This window comes from Cnephaeus nilssonii (assembly GCF_951640355.1).
Source record: "Cnephaeus nilssonii genome assembly, chromosome: 9".
Lineage (NCBI taxonomy): Eukaryota > Metazoa > Chordata > Mammalia > Chiroptera > Vespertilionidae > Cnephaeus > Cnephaeus nilssonii.
The window spans coordinates 85,674,208-85,698,413 of record NC_137080.1 but is presented as its reverse complement, the minus strand read 5'-3'; the positions used below and the strand labels follow the sequence as shown (position 1 = coordinate 85,698,413).

At 51.9% G+C, this 24,206-nt stretch overlaps 1 protein-coding gene across 16 annotated transcripts in view; it reads right to left on the bottom strand.

The window, feature by feature from the left end:
* TRERF1 (transcriptional regulating factor 1) overlaps window positions 1-24,206 on the bottom strand; it is a 210,231-nt gene that overhangs the window by 31,125 nt on the left and 154,900 nt on the right. For 13 of the 16 annotated variants that reach the window (XM_079780574.1, XM_079780573.1, XM_079780577.1 and 10 more), the window contains 4 exons: window positions 6,844-8,517; window positions 5,345-5,391; window positions 4,327-4,477; window positions 3,041-3,334 (listed from right to left, as the gene is read on the bottom strand). In XM_079780574.1, the coding sequence (XP_079636700.1) occupies window positions 3,041-3,334; window positions 4,327-4,477; window positions 5,345-5,391; window positions 6,844-8,259 (1,908 nt within the window). In that variant the 5' untranslated portion in view covers window positions 8,260-8,517. The remainder of the gene's footprint in view (window positions 1-3,040; window positions 3,335-4,326; window positions 4,478-5,344; window positions 5,392-6,843; window positions 8,518-24,206) is intronic. The other 3 variants (XM_079780567.1, XM_079780569.1, XM_079780570.1) reach the window with 3 other exon arrangements.

The window sequence follows — 24,206 nt, the reverse complement described above, 5'->3', positions numbered from 1 at the left end:
CAGCCACGTCCATTTTCGGACGAGGCGAGCTCTGGTGGCTTGAGGAGGAGAAGCCTTTGGTTTCGGAGGAAATCCCGAACGTCTGGAGCAGGAGGGGGTTGGTAGGAGCAGTGGTTGGGCAAGAAGGAATAAATTCGCATTCTTTATGGCTTATCACCGCATTCCCATCTGCGGTGTGGAATCCAGCGAGTGGCCCTTTAAGGCCCCAAGGCTCCCTGAGGGCAGACTTGGGGGACAGATAACACGCTCCCAGGCGGGGACAGGCACATCTACGGAAGGCAGCTGGGCAGAGCCTGTGGGGCAGGAAGAGGGGGGCAGGCCTAGCCAGGCTCCCAGGGCCAGCCAGCCACCCTGGGCTCCCCTTCGAGGTGCCTTTGGGGCTGAAGAGCCATGGGTGCTCTTTAAGGCCCATTTCACGGCTCCCCTAAAAGCTCCCTCCGCCTCCGCCCCCCACTGCTGCCCCAGCCCCGAGGCGCATCTGGGGCAGCCCTCTCCCCGCTCGGCTTCCTGTCAGCAGGGCAGTTCACATCTCGGCACCGGAACCCAGCCCCGTCTGGAAGGTCTGCACATGGATACATGGATAGTAATAAGTAAACACATGCACGTAAATAGAGAAGCAGGGCATGCCAAAGCTGGACAGGCAGACTTGGGTGGTGTGCCAGCAACAGCCCCGGGAAACCTAGGGCTGGGCGGGGCTGGGCCGGCAGAGGTGAGGTTGGGAGGGACGGTGGAGGTACCTGCAGGAAGGTTGGGGGCAGTCTGAGGTACCCTCCCCGGTCCTGCAGGCCAGTGCCTGCCCCAGCTGCAGCCCCTGGCAATTCCTCAGCCCGGGGTGGTGCCTGAGTAGAAGGCAGCAGGGGCTGATGGGAAGGGCTGGTCATGGTCATGTGACCAACTGCCTCCAGGCCATGTGGCCTGCCCCAGTCCCCAGTCCTGGGCTCCTTACTCTCTAGGCCCCGGTGGCTGCCTTCGGCACTCCGGTGGCGCCCTCCGGTCGTTCCCTCAGCTTCAGTCTGGCCCCTGGTGCCCTCCCAGCCTCTGGGGGGCAGTCTAGGGAAGCAGGAAGGTGAGGAGAGGAGGAGGGGCAGAGAGCCCCAAGGCGCCCAGCTCATTCCCAAGGGGCTCTCCTGAGGTCCGAGCGCCTCAAGCTGCCTCCTCGCCGCACCAGAGGGCTCTTCTCGGCCCGAGGCTGAGGCAGGGAGAGGGGGCTGAGTAGAATGAGGAGAGGAAACCTGTGGGGGAGCAATCCTGACATTTTACACCCTGTTCCTGGGTAACTAACGAGGGCATCTGAGCCCGCACAGACTTCAATCCTGCACCAGGATCCAGACCTCTGATCACAGGGCCGAAGGTCCCTTTGGGGCTCCTCTATTGAGCCTTTAGAGACGCTGGGCCCCGGAAGCCACCCATAATGTCCGACCTGGATGTCACTTGGGAGGAAGCACTGACAGTGTTCCACCCCACCAGGCTCTTGAGGCTCTGGAGATGGGGCCACGCCCTGAGAGATTTAAAAAGCTCTCCCGGGAGGCCAACCCCTGGTCAGGGGAGAACCGGAGGCTCTGAGAGAGGAGGGTCTCAGCCGCCTGCGTCCCAGCTGGCTACGAGCAGAGTTGGGACTAGAACTCGGGGCTCCTCCCTGGACATTTTCATTTCCTTATAGCAAATATCAGGACCTTGCTCACATTTCCTCAATATCACCTACATGCTTCCACTTCAGCTTATCTCCCCACTTACGACGTCTCTCCCACCTTCTCCACAAAGCCACGTTTATCTCTGCCTTCAAACCCTGCTCAGAGCTCCATGATGATCTGAGCAAACTCCTACCAAACTCCCTTGTCTCTCTCCCCAGCCCCTGACCACTCTGGCTTCCCAGGTGTATTCCCCTGCACCCACGGCTTCCCTGCTTCTCATCTGCCCTGGTCTTCATCTCACTGTCTGGAATTGAGCTGCTGGGGCTCTGACCCCAGGGTGACTGTCTCCAGCTTCAGGCTGAGAGCTCTCCAAGGGTAGAAACAGTGCCTCTCCCACCAAATCAGGAACTTCCCTGGGCAAAGGGGAAGCTTGGCTGTGCATTTCATCTCCCTGCCTGTGGCTGACCTTCAGTCCTGCCAGCGATGAGACTCCTTACCCCCAGAGTTCCCCATCAGTCTCCTCTTCTGAGGCTTTGCTATTACACAAAAAGGCTCTTTATGGACTTTTCTAGCTCTCTTAATTACCCTCCCTACTAATCTGGTCAGCCCCACCCTCATGCCTCCTGGAATCCCAGTAACTTATCTATTCTCCCAAGGACAAATATGACCCAGAAACCACTTGTGGGGAGGGGACAAATCTGATGTAGTCAACCTCAGGTGTTACAGACCCCCGGGGGAGACAAACTGAGAGACAGCGAGATCTCTGCTCCAGAGCCAAGCTGAGCTGCCTGGATGAAGCACTGGAATTTGAGAAAGAGAATGAGAACTTGACAGTGAGTGAGAAACACAAATCTCTTTGCTTTCCTGAGGTTGGGGGTGGGTGTCTGTCAGTGGAATTACTTTGGGAACCATAACCAATTAGCTCCTCCAAAGGTATATTACACAGGTGTGATACTGAAAATGTTAAGTATCTGGTAAGGCCGACCATCACAATGGATGCCAGGGCTACTGCCTGAAGGCCCTGCTGTGCCAGGGGTTATATCTTTGGTTGCTGGATTTGGAGAGGTCTAGAGCTCCTGAAGGGGATTGGGGGTGGACAGGGCCCTGGGCAACAGCTTTTTATTGTCTGGGACAGTATTTGCATATTTTAATAACTCTGGTTACGAGCTGAATTATCATCTCTTTCAATCTGGGAACACCTTCAGGTCTCTTAGGATCTAACCCAGACCATCAGCCGGGTAGAATAACAGGAGCAAGGCTGGGATTCTCAAGGTGGCCTTGGGGGCTCAGCCCTGAGAGGCCAACCCATCTCTGAGCTCAGGCCAGTGACCCTGGAAGATCAGCCCCCATCTCCAAGAAAGCAAAGGGATGTTCCCGCCCCAGGCACGAGGGGCAGAGCAGCAACTCACAGCAGGCGTGCAGGGGACAGCCCCTGGGGGTGAGTGTGGGGGAGAGAGGGTCATCCTCACGAGCACGGGCATCTCGTCGTCCGACATCGAGCTGGCTGGCTTGTCTCTGGCGGAGGGGGCGGCAACGACGCTGTTGGCGAAGCCCTGAGAGCTGGGCTTGGGCACGAGAAGCTTGACAGGGACAGACACGGGCATGACCATAGGCGTGAGGCTTTCTGCCTCAGGAGGGAGCTGCGGTGGCAGTGGAGGCGGCAGTGGCTGGGGCTGCGGTGGCGGGGCCTTCTCTCCTTCCTCCTACACAGACAATAAAGGCTTTGATCCTGGGCTGAGAGCAGCTCTCACCGGGGGAATCACTCCGCTTTCCTGACAGGGTCCAGGACATCATGCAGGGGGCCGAGGACCACTGCAGGGCGGCTTCCTTCCTGCAACCCTGCGTTCCTCGGCCAGTGGGCAGCGGACAAGGCCATGCACGCTCTTGTTTACATCTTAAAAATCTCGACCATGTATCACTTGTATATTAAAACATGTTAAAATTTTTTGGTGGTTGTCACTGCTTTTAAAGAAAAATATATGGACTTGCAATCAGGCAAACACAACAACACACCCTCTTGGGTAGGACCTTTGAATTCATCCTATGGGCCTCAGTTTACACATCTGTTAAATGGAACACAAAGCTTTTATCTGGCATGGTCAGGAGATGGAGTGACGTGGGCAATGCAAAACTTTGATGAACAGGGAGTTAATCCCTCAACAATGTTCAAAGAATTGAGAAATTCTTTGAATTTTAATCTAACTCTAAAACTGCTTGGATGGGTCACGACATGGATATCCTACCTGGATAATCCTGAAGGTATTTAAAGACCTTTGGACGCTCGAGTCTAACACTGTTGCATTGGAGAACAGAAGAAGCTGGCTGACAGCCTGGTGGCCACATGCTGGCCATCGACTACTGATCTGGAAGGCCCACGTGACCTTGGTCTTGGCTGCTTTAAGCAGAAGTTAAAAATAATATGACATCTACATGTTTTCTTGGCTGTCTTCTCCAGGAGGTGGGAGGCTGGGTTCCCTAAGAGGATTTCTGATTTTGGCCCTCATTCACGGGGCCGGTGGAAGTGTGGGGGCTGCCGCACCTGACTGGCTCCCAGTGTCTAAGCTTAGGCCTTCCCGTTAGGAAAGGACTGTGCCTCCCCAGGTGCCCGCACGGGGCTCACCTCACTCTCTGATGGCAGCAAAGCAAAGCAAGCAGCACATGGCCGGGGAAAGGCGGGGGGCTGGCCCCGGCTAACCTGTTTGATGCTGGGGGAGGCCCTCATTCCCCCGTGGGACCGCATGTGGCCATTCAGGGCAGGCAGGCTCTTGAACTCCTTCAGGCAGATGGAGCAGGTCAGCTTGCTCTTGGCATCCATCTGTTCCCCAAACACTGCTTTCGGCTGGCCGCTGCTCCAGGGGCGGGACAAACAGGGGACACGACACGTACATGAGGAAGGGGAACTGATTTATCTCAGGACCTCACACCCGACAACAAACCCATTTTATTCATTCAGTGCTCCCATATCCAAGGCCCCAACTGTATCTCCCCAATACTCTTCAGAGAGCTAAGCCCAATTTACAGATGGAAAACAGGCTCAAGAGTGGGAAAGGGCTTGTTCAAAGTCGTGCAATCGTCGAACAAAATGTTCTTCTTCATCCCAGGTCTCAGGTGCTAGTTTTTTCCCACCTACGGTGACTTATTACCTTTCTAGGGTCAGCTGGCACACTTCTTCCAGAACCTTCCCTTAGAGACGCATCCTCTGATTCAGCTTCCAGACTGCACATTTTAGTGCTTCACCGGGTTCTGGCTAAGTCTTTAATTATTTACCACGCCCACGAGGGGAGGAAACAAGTCAACTATTCACGGTGGCATTCTCAAAGCTTAGCTCCATGCCTGGCACACAGTAGGTACTCAATACATACCCACTGACTGAATGAATGGACAGCAGACAGAACACAAGCTTTGCTGTTTACCTGATGTGCACCTTTAAGCTCTCTGAGCCTCGGTTTTCACGTTTGTAAAATAATAGCTAACCGTGGTTGCATGCTCGCTCTATCTAGGCACATGGTAATCACGCCCACCCTCGCTGGGTTACCTGATCACACAGAATATAGAGTGCCTAGCACATAGTAAGTGCTCAACAGCTGCTATTACTATCCCTATAAACTTCTTTGAGGAATTGACTTTGAATTTGGAAATGAATCATGAGGGGCAATGCAGGAAAACCCCCCAGTCTCCCAAAATGCCAACGAGCCACCTCACATCCATCCTACCTTGACTCAGGGGACCCTGTCTGGGCTCTGCCATCTGGTAGGTGCATCTAATGTTGAGCCATGCAGGACACCGAAAGAAAGAAAAGAAAAAAAAAAAGTGTTTTTGATGGGAGGAGTCCTTGAGCAGGGGAACCCCGGGGCCGTACTTCCCGGACTCTGCCCGCTCTCCGCCTGGCACTGGCCATGCTCACAGCTGCTCACTCCCGCACTCTTCCACTCCTGAGGCTTCCTCCCCGGGACTGCTCTCTAACCACGCCCACTCTAGGAGCTGCCACCAGCCACAGCCCAGCAGGACCCAACTCCCGACTGCGCACAGCCAGGCCCCATTCCCGGGAGAGACACAGAATGGAGGGCTGTATGAAACCATATCAGAGACCTGCTGCTGAAATTCTTTCCCGGCCTTGACCACGTCATCTTATTCTTCTATCACAAAGGCTCTCGGGTACTACTGGGCCCGAGCCCCTGACTAAACAGAATCAAGGGGAGCTCATCTCTGGCCTTCAACCTCCGTCAGAGCCCTCTCTCCATCTAACCTGTCCTCGTCACGGTCCTCCCCTCCCCTGACCGCACTGTCATACGAGTGTGGCACTTGGACTATGCCAACCCATGAACAATACCCAGCACACAGCTGGCTGCTTTGTGGTCAAATACATTTGGGAAACAAGCAAGGTTAAATAACTGTGGCCTACAGCCTAGGTCTGGCCGACGGACATGTTCTGTTTGGCCAGACTGTTCGGTAAAATACTGAATAAGAATGCCATCAGAGGGGGCACATGCTCTCCAAGCCACCACAGTCACCCCACTGCCTCTGATCTCATCCCAGGCCATTTTACTCTTCACTTTACCTGCCTGGGTCCTGTGGGCCGCTAAGGGTTCATCTCTGTAACCACAGGCAGCTCCCCTTTGGGAGGGTCACAGTGCACATCAGCACCTTAAAGGCACCGAGAAGCCCTGTAGCATTGCAATCGGTTTCACTTGAAGAAACCCCAAATTTATTTACCCACAGAACCCAGCCCTCCCCCGGCCCCAGCAATATCCATTAAACAGTGAACATTCTATGGAACTCCTATTCTGAGCAATATACTTTGAGAAGTGCTATCATAACGTGATCTCCCTCCCAAAAGGGGGACAATTTCACAGGACAGCCCCAATGACAGATCCAAGGGGAGCCAGACACTCCCACCGTGTGGTCCCCGGGCGCGTGACTCAAGGCCTTAGTCATCACATACATCATTCAGGACCGGATGTGGTGTTTTGGCCATTTTCTTAGTGAGATTGGAAGGTTTTATAGGCAAAGGACTGAGTCAAACCTGATTCTGTATTCCAAGTACCTGACATAGAAGTGCCTGGCACAAGTAGCGCATGTAGGTTAAGGTTTGTGGAATGAATAAAGAACAAAAGGGTTGAAGGGGTTGGGGAGAGGACTGGGCACTGTGTAGACTCGGCCCTGGCTGGCCCTGTAGCCGAGATGCCAGGAAAAACGCCCACTGTGAGAATACCTGGGGCCACATGGCGCTGGGAGACAGCTGCTGGTGCTGAGGACCCACGTTGTTGAGGTGGATCCCACTGGGGGACAAGAGCGGCCGATGGGGGAGGGCACCGCTAACCCGGTTCAGGTCCAAGCTGGCTGGGTCTCCCATTCCTGTGTCAGATGCCCCCAGGTCCCCATGGGAGCTCAGCATGGCATGGGCCTGCCTTTCGCCTGGGTAAGCCTTGGGCTGACTGTCCTCACGCTGCTGGTGCTGGGACAGGTGGCTCTGCTGGTAGAGGGGGTGGCTGTAGGGTTGCTGGGGCTCCTGGTAGTAGTACTGGGGCATGGAGCCCAACTGGATCAGCTGCACAGCATGTGCCTGCTCCGGGGTGTACTGGTGGGGGTCCCTGTGATAAGAAGGGGGCTGCAGGTGCATCTGTTGCTGCTGCGGCTCTTGCAAGTGCTGCATCATGGGTGGGGACTGATAATACTGAGGTATCTGCATTGAACCCTGCCGCTGCTGCAGCTGCTGCTGTTGCTGCGGCTGGAGCTGTGACGGGCGAGTCTGCTGCGGCGGCTGCATTTCTGGCATGGACATACGCTGCTGCCCAGCTTGCTGCTGTTGCTGCTGCGGGTAATACTGGTGCTGCTGCATCTGTTGCATGTGCTGGGACAGCATCTGGGGGCCCTGCAGCGGCTGTCCTCCCTGCACTGGCATCTGAGCCAGTGGCTGCTGGTAGTCATAGTACAGGTGCCCTTGGCTAGGGAGCTGCCCGACCTGAAGAGCTGGTTTGGACAGCCCACCAGTGAAACCTGGGTGAGGCTGCTGGGGCACCTGCTGGTAGCGGGAAGGGACAGACGGTGCTGGGGGCTCCATGGGCTTCTGGGACAGCAGCTGGCGGAGGGCACTGTCAGGGGTTCCATCCATCACTGCTGACTGGGTGTGCAGCACCTGGGCCATATTGTTGACCTGGATCCGCAGGTTTTGGTTGGCAAACACCTGGGTGAAAGAGTCTAGCTTGTGCAGGACACCGCTGGTGAGCTTCTGGGTCCGGATCTCGCTGGCCTGGGAGTAGGTGTACTGGTAGCCTTCGGTGGGCTCGGCCTGGGCAGGTGCCCCCCACATCATGTTTGAGTTGGTCAGGTTGCCACGGAGCTGGACGTGGTTTCCAGGCCCTGCGTGGCCACCCCACCCTCCCTGCCTCGAGGTATCCACTTGGCCAAGGTTTTTGGAGCCAACAGGCAAGCCTAGACCATCCCGAGTATCTTGAGGGAAGTGGGGGGAAATGGGTGATGCCTGAGGGGCATCCATTCCAGCCCCCGTGACTGTATTCCCATAGTTGTGGTTCAGCCCGCCGTGGACGCCGAGTGGTGGCTGTTGGTAGAAAAGGTTCTCACTGCCGTGGGCCACGTGGTTGGTCTTGTACAGCTGCTGATCCCCCATGGTGCCTGCCTTGGTGGTGAATGTCCAGCCACAAAACCATAAAAAAAGGTCAGTGAAACAAACCCAAAAGGACGGAAACCCTGAGAAGGTTCGAGAAAGCGTCCACACTACTCCACGGCTGACATGTGTGTGACCGTGGCTGGAGCCAGGTGTTCCTGTTGACCGGCACCACTCATGTGCAGAGTGGGGGCTTTTACATCCCCGCCCGGGCTTAGGTACGGACCAAACACCACCGTGGTGAAGAGATGCCGCTCACACCTGCAAGACAGAGGCAAAGAACAGGAAAGGATTTACGTGATGTTTTACAGTGAGCAAATATACCGACCATGACCAGTTACAGAAATAAAGACAAACCGGAGACTCGATTAGAGACAGTGTCATACACACCACACCCTTTCCACTGATTCTACACACCTTACCCCATGGCTCATTAGCTTATTGATCTGTTAAGTCATTGTTTTGCTCACTGAGTAATTAATCCATCATCCATTCTTCTGGGACCCTGCTATGGAAATCCCAGCATTATTCGAGGCCGTGTGGGAGATGGGAAGAAGTTTAAGACATCCATTAATCAATTTATCTGCTCAACAAATACTTATTAGCCACCTCCTCAGGGTAAGGCACAATGCTAGGAAATGATTAAGAGCCGGGCCAGCTCTTGAGGAGCTTACAGTTAGAAAAGGTGATGGGTCCACGAATAAGTACCATACAAGGAGGAAAGAGACGCATGTAAATCACAGGTAAAAATCACAATGTGGGACCTCACAGACTGGAGAGCAGACCTGGAGACAGTACTTGCGAGAGTACTGCCCTTATTCGTTTGCCTGTGCGGTCAACATAGTTCCTGCTTCCTTGTGGTCCCTGCTCAGGGAAACATCTGTGCAAGGGCTGGCCACCTGGCCAGAAGCCTATGATGTGGCCTGGCACAGAAACCCGTCTGGCCCAATAGATTCCCTCTCTTAGAAACACGAACTGGGGAACGTGAAGAGGCTGGGCTAGTCTGGTTTGAGTCCATACACGTTCTTTCGTGAACTTCAAACTGGGGTATGCAAACCCCTGGGAGTAAACGAAGACTTTATTAATAGTGTATAGTTGACTTTATTAATAGTGTATAGTTGATCAAAACGACACACGCCTTCAAGTTTTCAGAGAAATCAATTTACACACGCCTTCAAGTTTTCAGAGAATCAATTTCCAGATCTTCAACTTCCGTAGAAACTCTTCTAGAACGATGGCTGACAGAAATGTGAGTTGTCCTTTCATGCCTGCTCTTTCACAACAGACCTCCTCCTTTACAAGAGAAAGGAGAACCTCTTACCCTCCCATCCGAGTCTCAGCGGAGTTCGCTGCCCAGGGATGAAGCTCCTGGCCACCACACAAGAAGACACTTAGAAGCTTGAGAAAGCAAGCAACTCTGATCCAAGCTAGTTAATATATATTTTTTTCATGCTGGGTGGTCTCCAATTCCGTTTTTATTTGGAAGGCCAAACAGAAGTAATTAAAATGAAATTGTCAGGGATCACTATGTGATTTTTGGCGTATAACTCAGAAGCAGATCAAGAACGGAGTGACCCTACTTTCTCCAAGTTTTATTTCTATCTACGAGTTGATATGAATGTGGGTTTTCAGTGCATATAAATAAAAAATGGAGAGACAATCGGTGCTGCTCCTTGTCCCATGTCTCATGCAATAAAACAATATTCTTCTTTGGATAAATAAACAAGTTGAAGAAATAGCCCAGAACCAGCAATATTGTATTTCGGGACGTGGGTGATAACCACATGGGGGTGCTCACCATGTGATAACCCAAATAGCACACTCTGACCTGGTCACATACAGGTGTGTATATTGTATGTCAATAAAAAAAATTATTAAAAGGAATTTATTTTGTGTCACTATGGTCTAACCCAGTGGTCGGCAAACCACGGCTCGCGAGCCACATGCGGCTCTTTGGCCCCTTGAGTGTGGCTCTTCCACAAAACACCACGGCCTGGGCGAGTCTATTTTGAAGAAGTGGCATTAGAAGAAGTTTAAGTTTAAAAAATTTGGCTCTCAAAAGAAATTTCAATCGTTTGTACTGTTGATATTTGGCTCTGTTGACTAATGAATTTGTCGACCACTGGTCTAACCTCTCTTACCATCTTGTCCAACTTAGGCCCTAGCTCTATCATGCTGCTCCCTCTCTCTGGAATGTTCTTTCATTCTTTCCTTACGTGGCCAACTGCTGCACATTCTGCAACTCTGACCCTAACAACCACTTCTAAAACATGTCCCTGCCCTCAGAACCCACTGCATTACCTGTTCCATGTACTTCTGTTAGCATTTAATACAACTAGATTAAAAATATTTGTGGAATAAAAAAGTTATTTTAAAAAATCACCCAGCATCACCATCTCACTAAGAGATGCATTTTCAATATAATTTTAGTTTTTATGCTTATTAATTATTTATTGAAATGAGTAATACATTTGTGTCGTTTTGATCAACTATACACTATTAATAATTGTAACAATAACTCACACTAGAAGAAAATGTTAATACTTAGAGCTTTATGATTTCAGGAAATTAAAAAACTTTTAACTTCATATAAAACTGTTACAGAGAAATATGATAGGGAAACAAATGAAAGAATTTTGAGCATAAAAATATATGACATATATTACATTAGGATAAAATTCCATGGGGGAAGTGAAACAGAAATAAAATTTCAAGGAGAAAAGGAGCACTAGTAACAAAGAGTGTGTTCATGCATTTTTAAAATGGGTAATGGTAGGTATCAGATTGCTAGGGTGTTTAGATTTTACTGGATAAATTGCAAACAGTGATGTAATCGTTTTACTTAAAAATATCAATGCTTATAACATACTGGGAATTGCACCTTCTACAACTGTATGATTAAAAATGGAGATGTAAGCTTAGAGATGTGTGAGGGGGTATGTAGTTTTACAAACTCCTTTGATAGGGGATTTCAGGCAGAAAACTTAGAAGACACAGCAGCGGTGCCACTCCGACTGCAGGCGGCCTCCGTTGGCCTCTGACCCTGCTAACAACAAAGGAGACGGAGGAGTTCAGAGTGAGGGCTTTGGTTTGGCGGAATGAAGGGTGGATGAAGGAAAGCGGTGGGAAGGTATGCGTGAGCCGGGAATGGCCACTGAAGGCTTCGGAGCAGAGGCCTGGGCTTCTGGTGTGAGGGCAGGGGCGTCAGGAGCAGGGAGACCCGCCCCCTCACTGCTCAGTGTGGGCCGTATCACCGGGAGCTTCAGCTGCATTTTATCCAGACCCCCACGTTGCTAGTGTGCAGACTGAAATTTGAGAAGCAGTGGGTTAGCAGGCTCTGGCTGCATCCAGGTCAGACATAGTGAAGACCTGAACTTGGTGAGCAGGAAGAGATGAGAAATGAAACATCCCCCATGCTGCCAGTGGGATGTGACTGTCCTTCCTCCAAGTGCCCCGCCCTTCAGGGGCTGATGACCCAGTCTGAGGAGACACCCCTCCTTTTCTCACACATGCTCTCTCCCTTGACATCTGCACCCACCACACATACCCGTGACACCCAATGGCTACCGCAGCTCAGAGGGCTGAGGTCCCGATTGTCTAGGATCCTATTCCCAAGGCTACTCCACATCACCGCTTCCAGGTTCAAAAGCAAACTCAACATCATCTCCTCCAAAGTGGACACCCGTCCAAAGTCTCACCTTTGACTCCTCCCTTACCCTTAACTGACCACCACAACCTATCAACTCACCTCCGCATATTTTCTTAACTCCATCCACCGTTTCTCTGGTTCCACTACGATCACCCTAGTCCAAGACATCACGTTCGTCTTCTGGACTATTTCAACAGCCTTCCAACTCATCTCCTTGTTCTCAGCCTGCCCGGTCTCCAGACAACAGCAGCAGAATGAACTTTCAGAACCTGACTCTGACCCTGTCATGCCACTGCTTAAAACCCATCCCGGCATCCTAGCGCTCTCAGGTCAAGATCAAGATCATTAAGGTCCCCAGCCTCACAATGAATCCCTCTTCTGTTCTTTCCTTTGTTTCTTTTGACACGTTTTCATCGATTTTTAGAGAGAGGAAGAGAGAGATACAAACATCAATGATGAGAGAGAATCATTGATTAGTTGCCTCCTGCACATCCCCCACTGGGGATTGAGCCTGCAACTCAGGCATGTGCCCCGACCGGGAATCGAACCGTGACCTCCTGGTTCATAGGTCAACATTCAACCACTGAGCAACTCTGGCTGGGTTCGCTCTTCCGTTCTTTACAAACTTCCCATCCCTCACCGCTGGCCGTTCCAGTCTTCTCTCAGTTCCTTGAACCTGCCAGGCTGCCTCCCATGGTAGGAACTTTGCTAGTTCCCCCAATTATGAGAGTCCCCTCCCACCCCTTTATCTATCCAAGTCCTGGGCATCCTTCAGATCTCAGCTCAAACTATACTTTCTCAGAAAGTCTACCCTGATCCCCACCCTCCCACCCTCAAGTCTGCATCAGGGGCCTTTCTTATATGTTCTTTTAAAACTATCTTCCTTTCCTTCGACCACTCTTCTCAGTTTGTAATTGTGCTCCCACCAGTGCAATTATTTGATTCATGGATCTTTCGTATTGGAGCAGGGATCCCATCTATTATTGTCTAGGATCCTATCCCCAAGCCCAGCACTTGGTAGCTTCTCCAAGAAGGGGCTACATGTTGATGAATGAAAAAAATAAGATGATCAGGAGTCCCAATGAATGGATATGAATAGAAGAAAAAGACACTCAGTGTAGGCTGAGTGGATGGTACGTTTCCTTGGAGAATTTCATTCTGGTCCTGATGGACAAATAGGGCTTACAGAGGTGAGAGGACCAGGAAGGGTATGCCAAAAGAGGGAACAGTATGCACGAAGGCATGGAGTCAGGTGCAGGGGTCCATGCTGGGGCACCATGTCCTGGTCAGGAATACACCGATGACCAGGCTGGATTTGTAAGGTGGGGATAAATGATGGGAGCCTTCTAATGACGTCCAGCAGGGTTATTCTATGGCATTAGGCCTGGGGATTTCACAGTGCCCTGCCAGGCTTAACCTTTGCTATGTAACCTTTCTCGTAACCAAGCCACCTCCTCCCGGAAGGATAACTTGTTGAGCCTCACCAGACTCCGACCATGCTCTGATTTCGTGTCCCTCCTCCCTGTCCCTGGGGTGGAATGGAAGCTCGATGACTTTACTTTTGTTGGCGTGTCTGCTTTGTGAACTGTTCCCAACTGCTGGGCGAGAGGGACCACTCTGTGTTCTGAGCTACAAGAACTATTCTTCATGCATCAGTGTTTTCAGAACTGGAAAGGTCGTTTGTTTACATGCACAGCACCCTAGAAAGTCAGAGGTGGGTCCCCCAAGTGTGGTTCCTGGGCCAGCGGAATCAGCAGCACCTGGGAACTTGCTATAAATGCTCATTCTTGGGCCCTACTCAGACCCACTGAATCAGAACCCTGGGGTGGGGCCCAGCAGTCTGTGTTTTAATGAGCCCTCCTGTTGAGTCTGATGCCCTCCCAAGCTGAAGGCTGCCTTAGAGTTCCTCTAGTCTCCCCACATTACAGATGAAGAAACTGAGGCCCAGACATGCAACTGCCAGGCCTAGGACAGTGCCTGTCTCACAGTAGTGGGCAATCAAGGACCATATGTTAGTCCTGGCTGGTGCGGCTAAGTGGTTAGAGTGTCAGCCCACGCACCAAAGGCTCATGGGTTTGATTCCCGGTCAAGGGCATGTACCTGGGTTACAGGTTCAATCCCCGACTCCAGTAGGGATGCATGCAGAAGGAGGCAATCAATTGATGTGTCTCTCTCACATTGATGTCTCTCTCTCTCTCTCTCTCTCCCTCCCTCCCTTCCACTCTCTCTAAAAAAAAAAATAATCAATGGAAAAAATATCCTCAGGTGAAGATTAACAACAACAAACTCTATAAAACAACAAAATAACCTCCCTAGAATGACATAAGGAAGTTATGGCAAAACCGCATGCTCTTTATTTTACATTAAATTTATATCATTTTTGAATAGATACTATATTCACTCAAAATTCAAAAGGCACAAGGGAGTACACAAAAGAGTGAAAATTAACCAAAATAAATGCTTGAAAATAAAGTGGAAAGTTAGAGCAAAATTTCAAAATAAGGGTACATGCAGAAGGTTTTGCTTCCTCTCGCCTGTCTCCCGACTCCCAGCACCCCTCCTGGGACAATCACGCAGGTTCTTGTACGTTCCAGAGACATTTTCCGCTCGTACATGCTTGTATGGACCCCCAGTCCCACCCCTTTTACACAGGTCAGCATCTTGTCAAAAGGCTCTTTAAACATGACCCTGGAAACCTGGAGGCGTCTTGGTGGATGAATCAATCTCACACAACTGCTGTAACACCCACCCAGGACCGACAGCTTTACTGTTTTCCGAGTAGGGTAGCATTTGCTCATTATGCACATTTCCTATTGGGTAATTAGCACCAGAGCTCTTTCATTCAGGAATTAAGGAACAGAACTACTACTTGCACATTTCTTTGGTCAATTCCTTCCTCAGAGCAAGACTCGGGGATCCTGGAGCAGGTTCTACAAACGCCTGCTCACAAGCCGAGGGCTCCCCTAACTCCCCCCCCGAAAAATGACCTGCTTCCTGCTTCTGTGTCCTTCTCCCCTCTAGCTGTCCAGTCATTCCAAGACAGGAGCAGCATCCTACCCGCCTTGTGTCCCCAGTGACTGGGACACAGCTGATGCTCAGTAAACACGCGCTGAATGGAAATGCTGAGCTGGGCAAAAGAGAGCGGGAACGGGCTTCACCCCCAGGTTTCCGGGCTCCTGACAAGGTCTGAGGCCTGGAGGCTGCTCCTGTCTGTTGGGGCAGTGCCCTAAAGCAGGCAGACCTCCAGCACGGGGTTTTTTGTGTGTCCAGGGCCATCGGACCTCTGCCACGACGCTGTGGTTGCAGCGGGAAAGCAGCCCCTGCAGACGAGAGGTACATGATGGGCGTGGCTGCGTTCCCACGCAACTTTATCTATGGACACAGAAATGCAAATTTTATATAATTCCACATGGCGAGAGATAGTGTTCTTCTTTTGATTTTTCTTCATCCATTAAAAAATGCAAGAACACTCCTTAGCTCACAGGCTGTACGAGAACAGGCCTGGGCGGGATTTGGCCAGAGGCAGTTTGCTGCCCCGTTTCCAGCGCTCGGAGGTCCCTCTGCCCTCCCCCCACCCGCCCCCCACACCCCCGGGGCACCAGGAGACGGAGCACAGGCTGCCAGGAGGAGACCGTCCAAAGGGCCATCCTTTGAACCAGAAAGAGAGAGAGAAAGAGAGGAAGTTGACTTTGGCCAAGGTCTCGGCAGGACTTGTTTGCTTACAATTCGGAAGGGGTAACACCCTGCTCCAGCCAGACCACCACCGCTTGTTTGAGGAAGAAAAACCGAAATGATTTTCCTTTTCCGACACCGGGCTGTCATTCAGAGACTGTATACACAATTCCCCAAATAACTCGGTCTAGGTTCTGGAACAGCCTTCCTCGAAGGTCTGTCCGGGGGCTGACCTTGGATGCCTCTGGGAGTCTTTTTAAAAGACTACATATATATATATTTCAGAGAAGAAGGGAGTGGGAGAGAGAGAGAGAAACATCCATGATGAGAGAGAATCATTGATCGGCTGCCTCCTGCCGCCCCCTACTGGGGATTGAGCCTGCAACCCGGGCATGTGCCCCTCTCGGGAATCAAACCCAGGACCCTTCAGTCCGTAGGCTGATGCTCTCTCCACTGAGCCAAACTGGCTAGGGCTGGGAGTCTTTTACTCCATCTGTCTCTCCCCAGCTCCCCAAGGGAGGCGGAAGCCGAGGCACTTCTCCAGGACATGGGGTCATGGTCCGTGGTCTCCTTTGGAGCCAGAATGTTATTCTACATGCTTTCTGATTAGTCTTCTAAATGAAGCCAGTGGGTAGTTTACAATCCAGTAACCCAATTACCAGGCCGGAGTTCTGCCAATGGCAGTGGTCGGCGCCAGAGCCTCCCTCCACGCAGAGACGGCTGAGCCTGGCTCCTTCGTGGCCCCGCTGCTCCCTGTGCCCATTTCATGCGGACTCTCGCTCCATTTTTATTTTTTTTACTGATTTCAGAGAGGAAGGGAGAGGGAGAGAGAGATAGAAACATCAATGATGAGAGAGAATCATTGATAGGCTGCCTCCTGCACGCCCCACTGGGGATCAAGCCCGCAACCAGGGTATGAGACCTAACCGGGAATCAAACCATGACCTCTTGGTTCATAGGTCGGCGCTCAACCACTGAGCCACACCGGCCGGGCTTTGGGGGCATTTTCAAGGCTTCCTTTGGGCAGCAAGGGGCATTTGTTTCTCCGACCTTCAGTCTCACTCTGTGGCACCCACTGCTCCCTCCAAGCCTAGGGATCGGGAAGGAGTCTGAGAACCCGCCGAGTGGGGAGTTGGGACTTTTCTTCCAGGGGCCTGTTCTCCATCAATAAATGAAGAGTGACGCCATTTCACTTCCTGGTGGCAAGCTCCTGGTCCTCACTGTCACTGCGCTCTCCCCTCGCTAGCAGTCCTTCCCTACCCGGGAATTAACACCGTCTTCCCTGGTGACTGCCACATGCCACCCCTCGCCCCTCCTCGCTGGCATGGAGGGTGGAAGCTGAGGACATGGGGGAGAAGCAGGGACTGCAGGAGTCTCGGGTGGCTTCCTGGAGGAGGAGCCATGGTCCGAGGGGGCCTCATCAATATACTCCTGGACATAGTTTTTCACACCGCCCCCTTCCACAAACGGCTGGGCCGGGGCAGGGAGGTCAGGCTGTGGCACTGACTCTGAAGCGTGTGCGGTGAGAGGGGCGCTGGAGAGCGAGGCAGGGAGACACCTGAACAATGCACACGTGAGTTTCGGGCTGACCCAAACCCTAGCTACTTCATAATCACACGTTTCTCTTAAGGAGGCGCTGCTAGGAAAATCTCAGGATCCACCAGCAACCACACGGAAGACCCGATTTGTGCCACATTTGACTAGATCATGGCCAGTGCCCTCACGGCCCGGAGCCGGGCATCCGTGCCCTGTCTTGTCTTTCACACAAACTCACACTGCGGACCTACTGTGCCAGGACGCTGCTAGGGGCGATAAAGCCCGCAATCCTGTGTCTCTAAGCTCACAGTCTGGGGGGCGCAGGGGAAGGCTTCCTGAAGATTCCAAGACATTTCACAAGGAAGAGGTGGAGCAGGGTCTCGAAGGCGGGGGGAGGTCACTCCAGCCAGGGACCAGGATGCACAGTGGACAGACCCCGTCTGGTAGGAACTCAGCGAGGGCCTAAGTGGGGTGCCCGCTGGAGGGGTCTGGGCCTGCAGGGCGGGTTCTCCACGCCTGTCCCTGAGGACTTGGGGCTCAGGTCCCATGAATCAGCACTTGGGACTTGGGCCAAAGAAAGGATGCTCATCCCCGCAGCTGTCCTGGGCAGGGCAGGGCTGGGCTGGGCTGGGCTGGGAGAGTTCCCTCCAGCTGCTTTGATGAAGCTCTGGCGGGGGGGTAGGGGGAGACAGAGGGGAAGGGGTGCTGGTTGGCAGGTAGATCTGGCCCCCTTGGCCCCACCCCCAGCATCAGAGTGAATTATAAACCCAAGAAAACAAAAGCAGAGCACCTGCAGGCGCTGGGATGTCACTCAAGCCCACACCTGCTTGCTGAGCTGCTGAGAGAGCCTACAGCAGGCTAGACTGGCTTCTACTGCAGGGCGCCGGGGCGGGGAGAGGCCAGCACCGTCACCTGGGGCCACCCCCAGATTCTAGGGGTCCAGTTCCCAAATGGAGCGAAAGGCTTGGCTTGGTCTGCAGCCTTCGGAGACATCAGACTGTATGAAAATCAAAGCCCCTGGATACCCGGGCCCCAGGGAGGGCTGGGTGTCTCCGGGAAACCACCCCCCGCTTTCTGGAAAACAGCTCAGGTTCACTGGGCAGCAGTCTGCGATGCTGCCTGTGCCGGGTGTCTGTGGGTGTCTGGCTCTCCTGCCCGCGTGGCAGAGGGAGGTCCCCCAGGCATTCTGATGCGGCAGCACCCGGGGCCCCATCCGCGGGCAATGCCAGGCCCCACGGGCTCAGAGCTCTAAGGCTTTTGGGCGGCCTTCTTCATCAGAGAGGGGCTCCTCGTTCAGGGCCCGGCCGGTGTGGCTCGGTGGTGGAGCGTCACGGTTCGATTCCCAGTCAGGGCACGTGCCCTGGTTGAGGGCTTGAGCCCCAGTGGGAGGCATGCAAGAGGCAGCAATTGATGATTCTCTCTCATCATTGATGTTTCTTCCTATCTCCCTCTCCCTTAATCTTTGAAAACACACACACACACACACACACACACACACACACACACACACACACACGAAGAAGCCTCGGGGAAGCAAGAGGGATTCTTGCCCTTTCCCGGGTTTGCTCCCTCCTCTGGAACCATTTACCTGCTCCCCGGGAAGCCCCCAAACCTGGCCGGACTTGCTCCAGACACATATCCTGTTGGTCACTGGCCCCCATCACCTCACCGTCCCAATTTCTTGCCAAAACAACTTCCCTTTGCTGCTACAAACCTGGGGGCTGAAGCGATGCATCCCCCAGGGGCCCTGCAGAGAGACTGTGGCGACACTGTGAGGACCAAACCCGCGGGGAAGGTTCCCCAGGCCCAGGCACGCACGCTTTTATTTGTGGGAAACATCACTCCACCAGGCCGGTCACCGGGGTGTTGTGTTTTTCAACCAACACTAGATGTAGGCTCTACAGGCGTACACTGTCTCAATACCGCCGTGTGACTGCCTCTCCTCCCTGTCCCACCGTGCCACAAGCAGTGTTTAAGCCGAAGCAGATTCACTCAATGTTTATGAAATGCATCAGGCAAGTCTGTCAAACACCAACCCTGTGTACAAGGATGAAGAAAGAGCAGGGCGAGAAGGAGCCAATCCCCTTCTCAGGGAGCTGGAGTGGTCCAGCGTTAGGGAGGGCGCCAGCCTAGGAATGTCGCCGACACTCTCAGGCATCCTCCAGGCCTATGTGGAGATGAATGCCGAGGGGTGGGCCCAGCAGGAAAGACACCAGCCCTGTGCTGGGAGCTGGGCGACCATGCGGCTGAGCAGACGGAAGGAAGAATAAGAATGATGGCTCACATGGGCGCTAACCCCAGGCCAGGCATGGAGCCGAGCCCTTCAAGTGCCCCTCACAATAACCACTTTTCTACCTTGCCTACTTGTGATGAACATTCTCAGACATGTCCCCTCATGGACCCCTGTGAGAATTCCTTTAGGACATACGCCTAGCAGTTCAGAGTCCCCTTTCTGATAAATGGGTTACAGCAGGGACTCATAAAGTATGACCCATACAAATGATTTATAGACATATGTATACACTGCATTATTGTTTAAATAGCCGAAGGTTGAAAATACCTAAAATGCCTATCAGTAAGGAATTGATTCAAGAGAATCATGGACTAACCAAACTATGGAATAACCACATGATGGAATACTATATAGCTGTTAAAAACGAACACGGAAACTATGAACTGGTGTGGAAAGATTTTCAAGGTTAAATTAGTATATATATAACTACCTTGTATAATGAGAATCAACTATATATATAAACTATATATATATGTGTGTGTGTGTGTGTGTGTGTGTAAATCAACTATATATATATACATATATATGTATATATATATATATAGTTTATATATATATAGTTTATATATATAACTACACACAGCGGGTATATATATATATATATATATATATATATAGTTTATATATATAACTACACACAGCGGGTAGTTATATATATATATATATAACTACCCTGAATAATGAGAATCAACTATAGTTGTTCTCATTATTCAGGGTAGTTATGTTCTATAAAGTTGCCACGAACACTAAATTAGCCAGCACTGTACCACTGCTTCTAAGGGAAACACAGGGTTAGGTTCCTACACTCCCCTGGTCGTAACATTTTCATCAACCGATCAATACATAATCTTGTCTGGGTGTGTTTCTGTTTAAAGACACCTTATTTAATACTAGTATACACTGTCGGTTCATTCGCATTGAACTCATGACTGATAGCACTATAATCCACGTCTGAACATCACAGCCTTCCTGCCCTCAGCAACCTTACACAGCACTTCAGCACTACGCGTGGGGGCCACTGAAAACAGCGAAATCATCAGCAGAAACGTGAAAAACAAACCAATGTGTCACTACACAGACCATGAGAAGGACACCTGCTGACAGTGGGAAAGCTGAAACGAGGCGGCAGAGTGTCCCCGCGGGTCAGCCTCAGCGGGGTGTCCGGCGGCTGGAGCTCTTCACTGCTCTGTGCATGCCCGCCAGGGACAGCGAAAGCGCCACTGATTTTGAGGTTACAAATGAATTTTAGAGAGCGGGAGGATTTGTGAACATGGAATCAGCGAATAATGAAGATCGGCTATATATTTATAGTTGCTTATTATGCATAAAGAAAACTTGGAAAGACTCAAGAAGCTAGTAATAGTTGCCTATGGGGGGGGGGGTGTCTCTGGGCTGAATGGGAAGAAGAGCGGGAAGGGAACTTTTCACTTTACAGCTTTTTATGTTTTTCTAAACGACTGAGCCACAGAATCTATGACTTCTTCAAAAAACACAGATCTAATAAACCAGTGGAAAAACCTGCATATACACTTAAAAGCAGCACATTCATGCCTTAACATTTTATTTTAGCTTAAAACACAAACATCTCAGTGATGTTCGGTGGTAGGTCCAGGCCTTTTCTTTGCTCACAGATCTGCGGGACAGAGCTCCGCATTTGTCTTTTATGCATAAAACCCTCCATAACGCACAGCCTACCCCTTCCCAGCACCGTTCTGTGAAAGAGCCGGAAGCCAGGCCATGGTGAAGGGATGTGGGTGCACACTCCTCTGACTTGCTCAGGTTCTCTCCCTCCTACGGCCATTCCTCAACCACTGTCCCGCTCACACCTAACTTGGCAGCAATGTCCTTTGGGTGCCTCGCTTTTCTAAGTTCTTTCCGGAGCATTCAGGTTACTTTCCATAGAAATAGCATTTCCCTTTCTCTTTTGCATCCATAGGTCATCAGCTTACATAACAGTTACTGAACTCATGCCGTTACAGCAGCGGGTACGACAGGCATAAGCCGGTGCAGGAGTCTGCGGGGAGGTCAGCTGCCATCATTAGGGAGAAGTTGGGTAAGACAGATTTGCTGGTGTGTGAATGCGCCGAGGGAACTTTAACACGAGTACTCCTAATTCTTCATCCACATCGAGGCAAGACCCTCCACCAACAAAAAAGATTACGATTTGCTGAAGGCTCCGATGCTGGTTAGCATTTTTCTTTGCAATAAAGTATTTATAATTAAGGTACGTACATTGCTTTTTTTAGACATAATGCTACTGCACACTTAGTAGCCTGCAGTATAGTGCAATCATCACTTCTGTGTGCCCTGGGAAACTGAAACATTCGTGTGACTTGCTTTACTGTGCTACTCGCTCTGTTGCGGGGGTCTGGAAGCAAACCTGCGGTATCGCTGAGGAGTGTGGGCACGCTGCAAAGCGCGTGATGTCCTTCCACATCTTTGCTGTGTGTCTACGGATCCGGCACAGACTCTCCGGGGCAGAAAGCTGGGTTCGCCGGGGTGCTCAGAGCAGACCTGGGGTGGGGCAGGCCCTCAGCGAACATTTTCTGAAGTGAGAGGACCTTTCTCCCCAAAGGCCTTCCTAGTAGGGTTTCTGACAAAGCTGACGTCGAGACAGCAGGTTTTAGGAAAAGGATGCGGAAAGGCAGGGCTGTACGATGTCCTCACGGCCCTATTAACCCCCAGAGGAACTGGTTGGCAGGTAAGCCCCCAGCCTGACTCCCCAGCTGCTCTTGGCTGGTGCAAACCCCCCACGAGTTTAGGGACCAGAGGCAGCCTCTGCTGGCAAAAGAGCGGAGAGACCATCGTGCACCCATGACCTGAGCCAACAGGCTTTGTCTCCGCGAATGACCCCGGCGCCACTTCACAGAGAAGACGGAGGCCTACCCGCAAACACACTTCCCCCTCCGCCTCTGCCCTCGCTCTTCACTCATCCTAAGAATCAGAAACCTGGGACCCCACGGGCCCCTCTTCTGACAGGTTCTCAATTCCTGTTGACCTCTCCTCCACGGCATTTCCCTGACCATCTCCTCTCATCCCCGCTGTCTGATTTATGGTACAGACTCTTCATAGGCGGCCTCGACGCCTCCAGCCCTCCCACCCCTCAGCTTAAAACCGCCACCGCTCACTCTGCCAGCAGGAGAAGCATCCGAACAGCTCAGCCTGGCACAGGAGGCTCCTCAGGGGTTGGCCTCACCCACCTTTCCAACCATTCACCCCCCCATTCACCCACACCCCCCCTGAGCTCCCGACCTACAGAGCTATACAGCGTACAGAATGCATTTCGAGGTGGCTCTGAGGGGACGTCGTGAGGAAGTGGGCATGGGCTGCAGGAGCCATGATGATGCCCGATTCACACCGATGCAGATGGGGGCGGTGTGAATGCTCAGTTTTGCTCTGAGACCTACGACAGGAGTTGTCCCTGAGGCAGCTGGACCGAGGACCCCAAGGCTCAGAGAAGTCTTGAGTCCCCCGACAGCAGGCGGCACATGAAGGCAGACACACGAGGAAAATGCCTACAGAGCCAGTGAGAAAGGGGCAGGGCTCAGCCTGCAGGTCTGCATTACACCACCCAGTACCCTGCTCCCACCAGTTCCATCTGCCTCCGCCATCAGACTGGGATTTCTTCTGAGAAGTGCAGCATCAGCCCTGTTTTCAGGGGTCAGCATAAACAGGACACCCACTGGGTGCTGACACCAGAGAGGAAGACCCCCTCAACTCCCAATGGAAGCTGACTCCCCACTTCCGCTCTCAAGGGCTGATGATCTCCTGCGGCTGACCCTCCATAGGAACTGCTTACGAAAAGGGCCACTGCCCCCTGACTGCCCCCTCCCGGCCACGTTAAATCACCCACGTGTGTGCACACACACTCACACACAGATCTCCTCCCCACCAGCCCTGGGAACGTGATTTGTGGTGATGCTGTATTGACAACACACCCATCAGCTGTCAGTCAACATGTCTAAATATTATGTTCCATCACCCAGAACATCATTGTTCTAATTTAAAAAAAAAAAAAAAGTTAAATGGAAATCCCACTTGTAGCAAGGAAGGGAGAAAGAAAAAAATACAGGTTAAAGAAAGTCATTCTGCCCCCGACCCCCCTTTTCTTTCTTTCTGGAACAGAAGAGTAAAAAGCTCACGGTTCCTTCTCTAACAGCTGTGGGACGAGGAGGTCAATCCTGAGATGTCGCGTGGCCTGCCCCGGGGCAGGCAGCCCCTCTCTGGCCCAATGTGGAGCCTCTGACAGGGACACTGAGGAGTTCATGGGAGGATGTGTGTGTGTCCTCGCAGCCAATAGGAACATTCTGGAAAGCCCTGCACAAAGCACAGACATCCACTATTTTATTTTGTCTCCACTACAAACTGGTGAGGTCAAAATTATTTGATTTGAAAGATGAGGGAATTCACATGCAGGAGATGACCTGTCCAAGGTCACACAATCAGTGACAGAGGGCTAGGGTGCGACCCTCTGACGCCAGGATGATACTCTGACCCTCTGCAGCGTCCCTGGTACACCCACTGCAGGTCTGAGGAGCATGAAGCTACTTCCCCCCACGGTGGACCCTCACTGCTCTATCCTTGACTTCTGAAGGGTGGCAGAGAGCTAATTTATCCCATAGTATACACACACCCTGGGACTCTGGCCATCAACTCCTAACAACCTTCAACCCTCTAGCACAAGCATGTCAAATTCTCGGCCCACGTGCCCCATGCGGCCCACAACAAATATTTTTTTGGTCCAGCCAATACAATGGTATGTAAGAAACGTTTTAATAAAAATTTCGTAACTTAATTTTT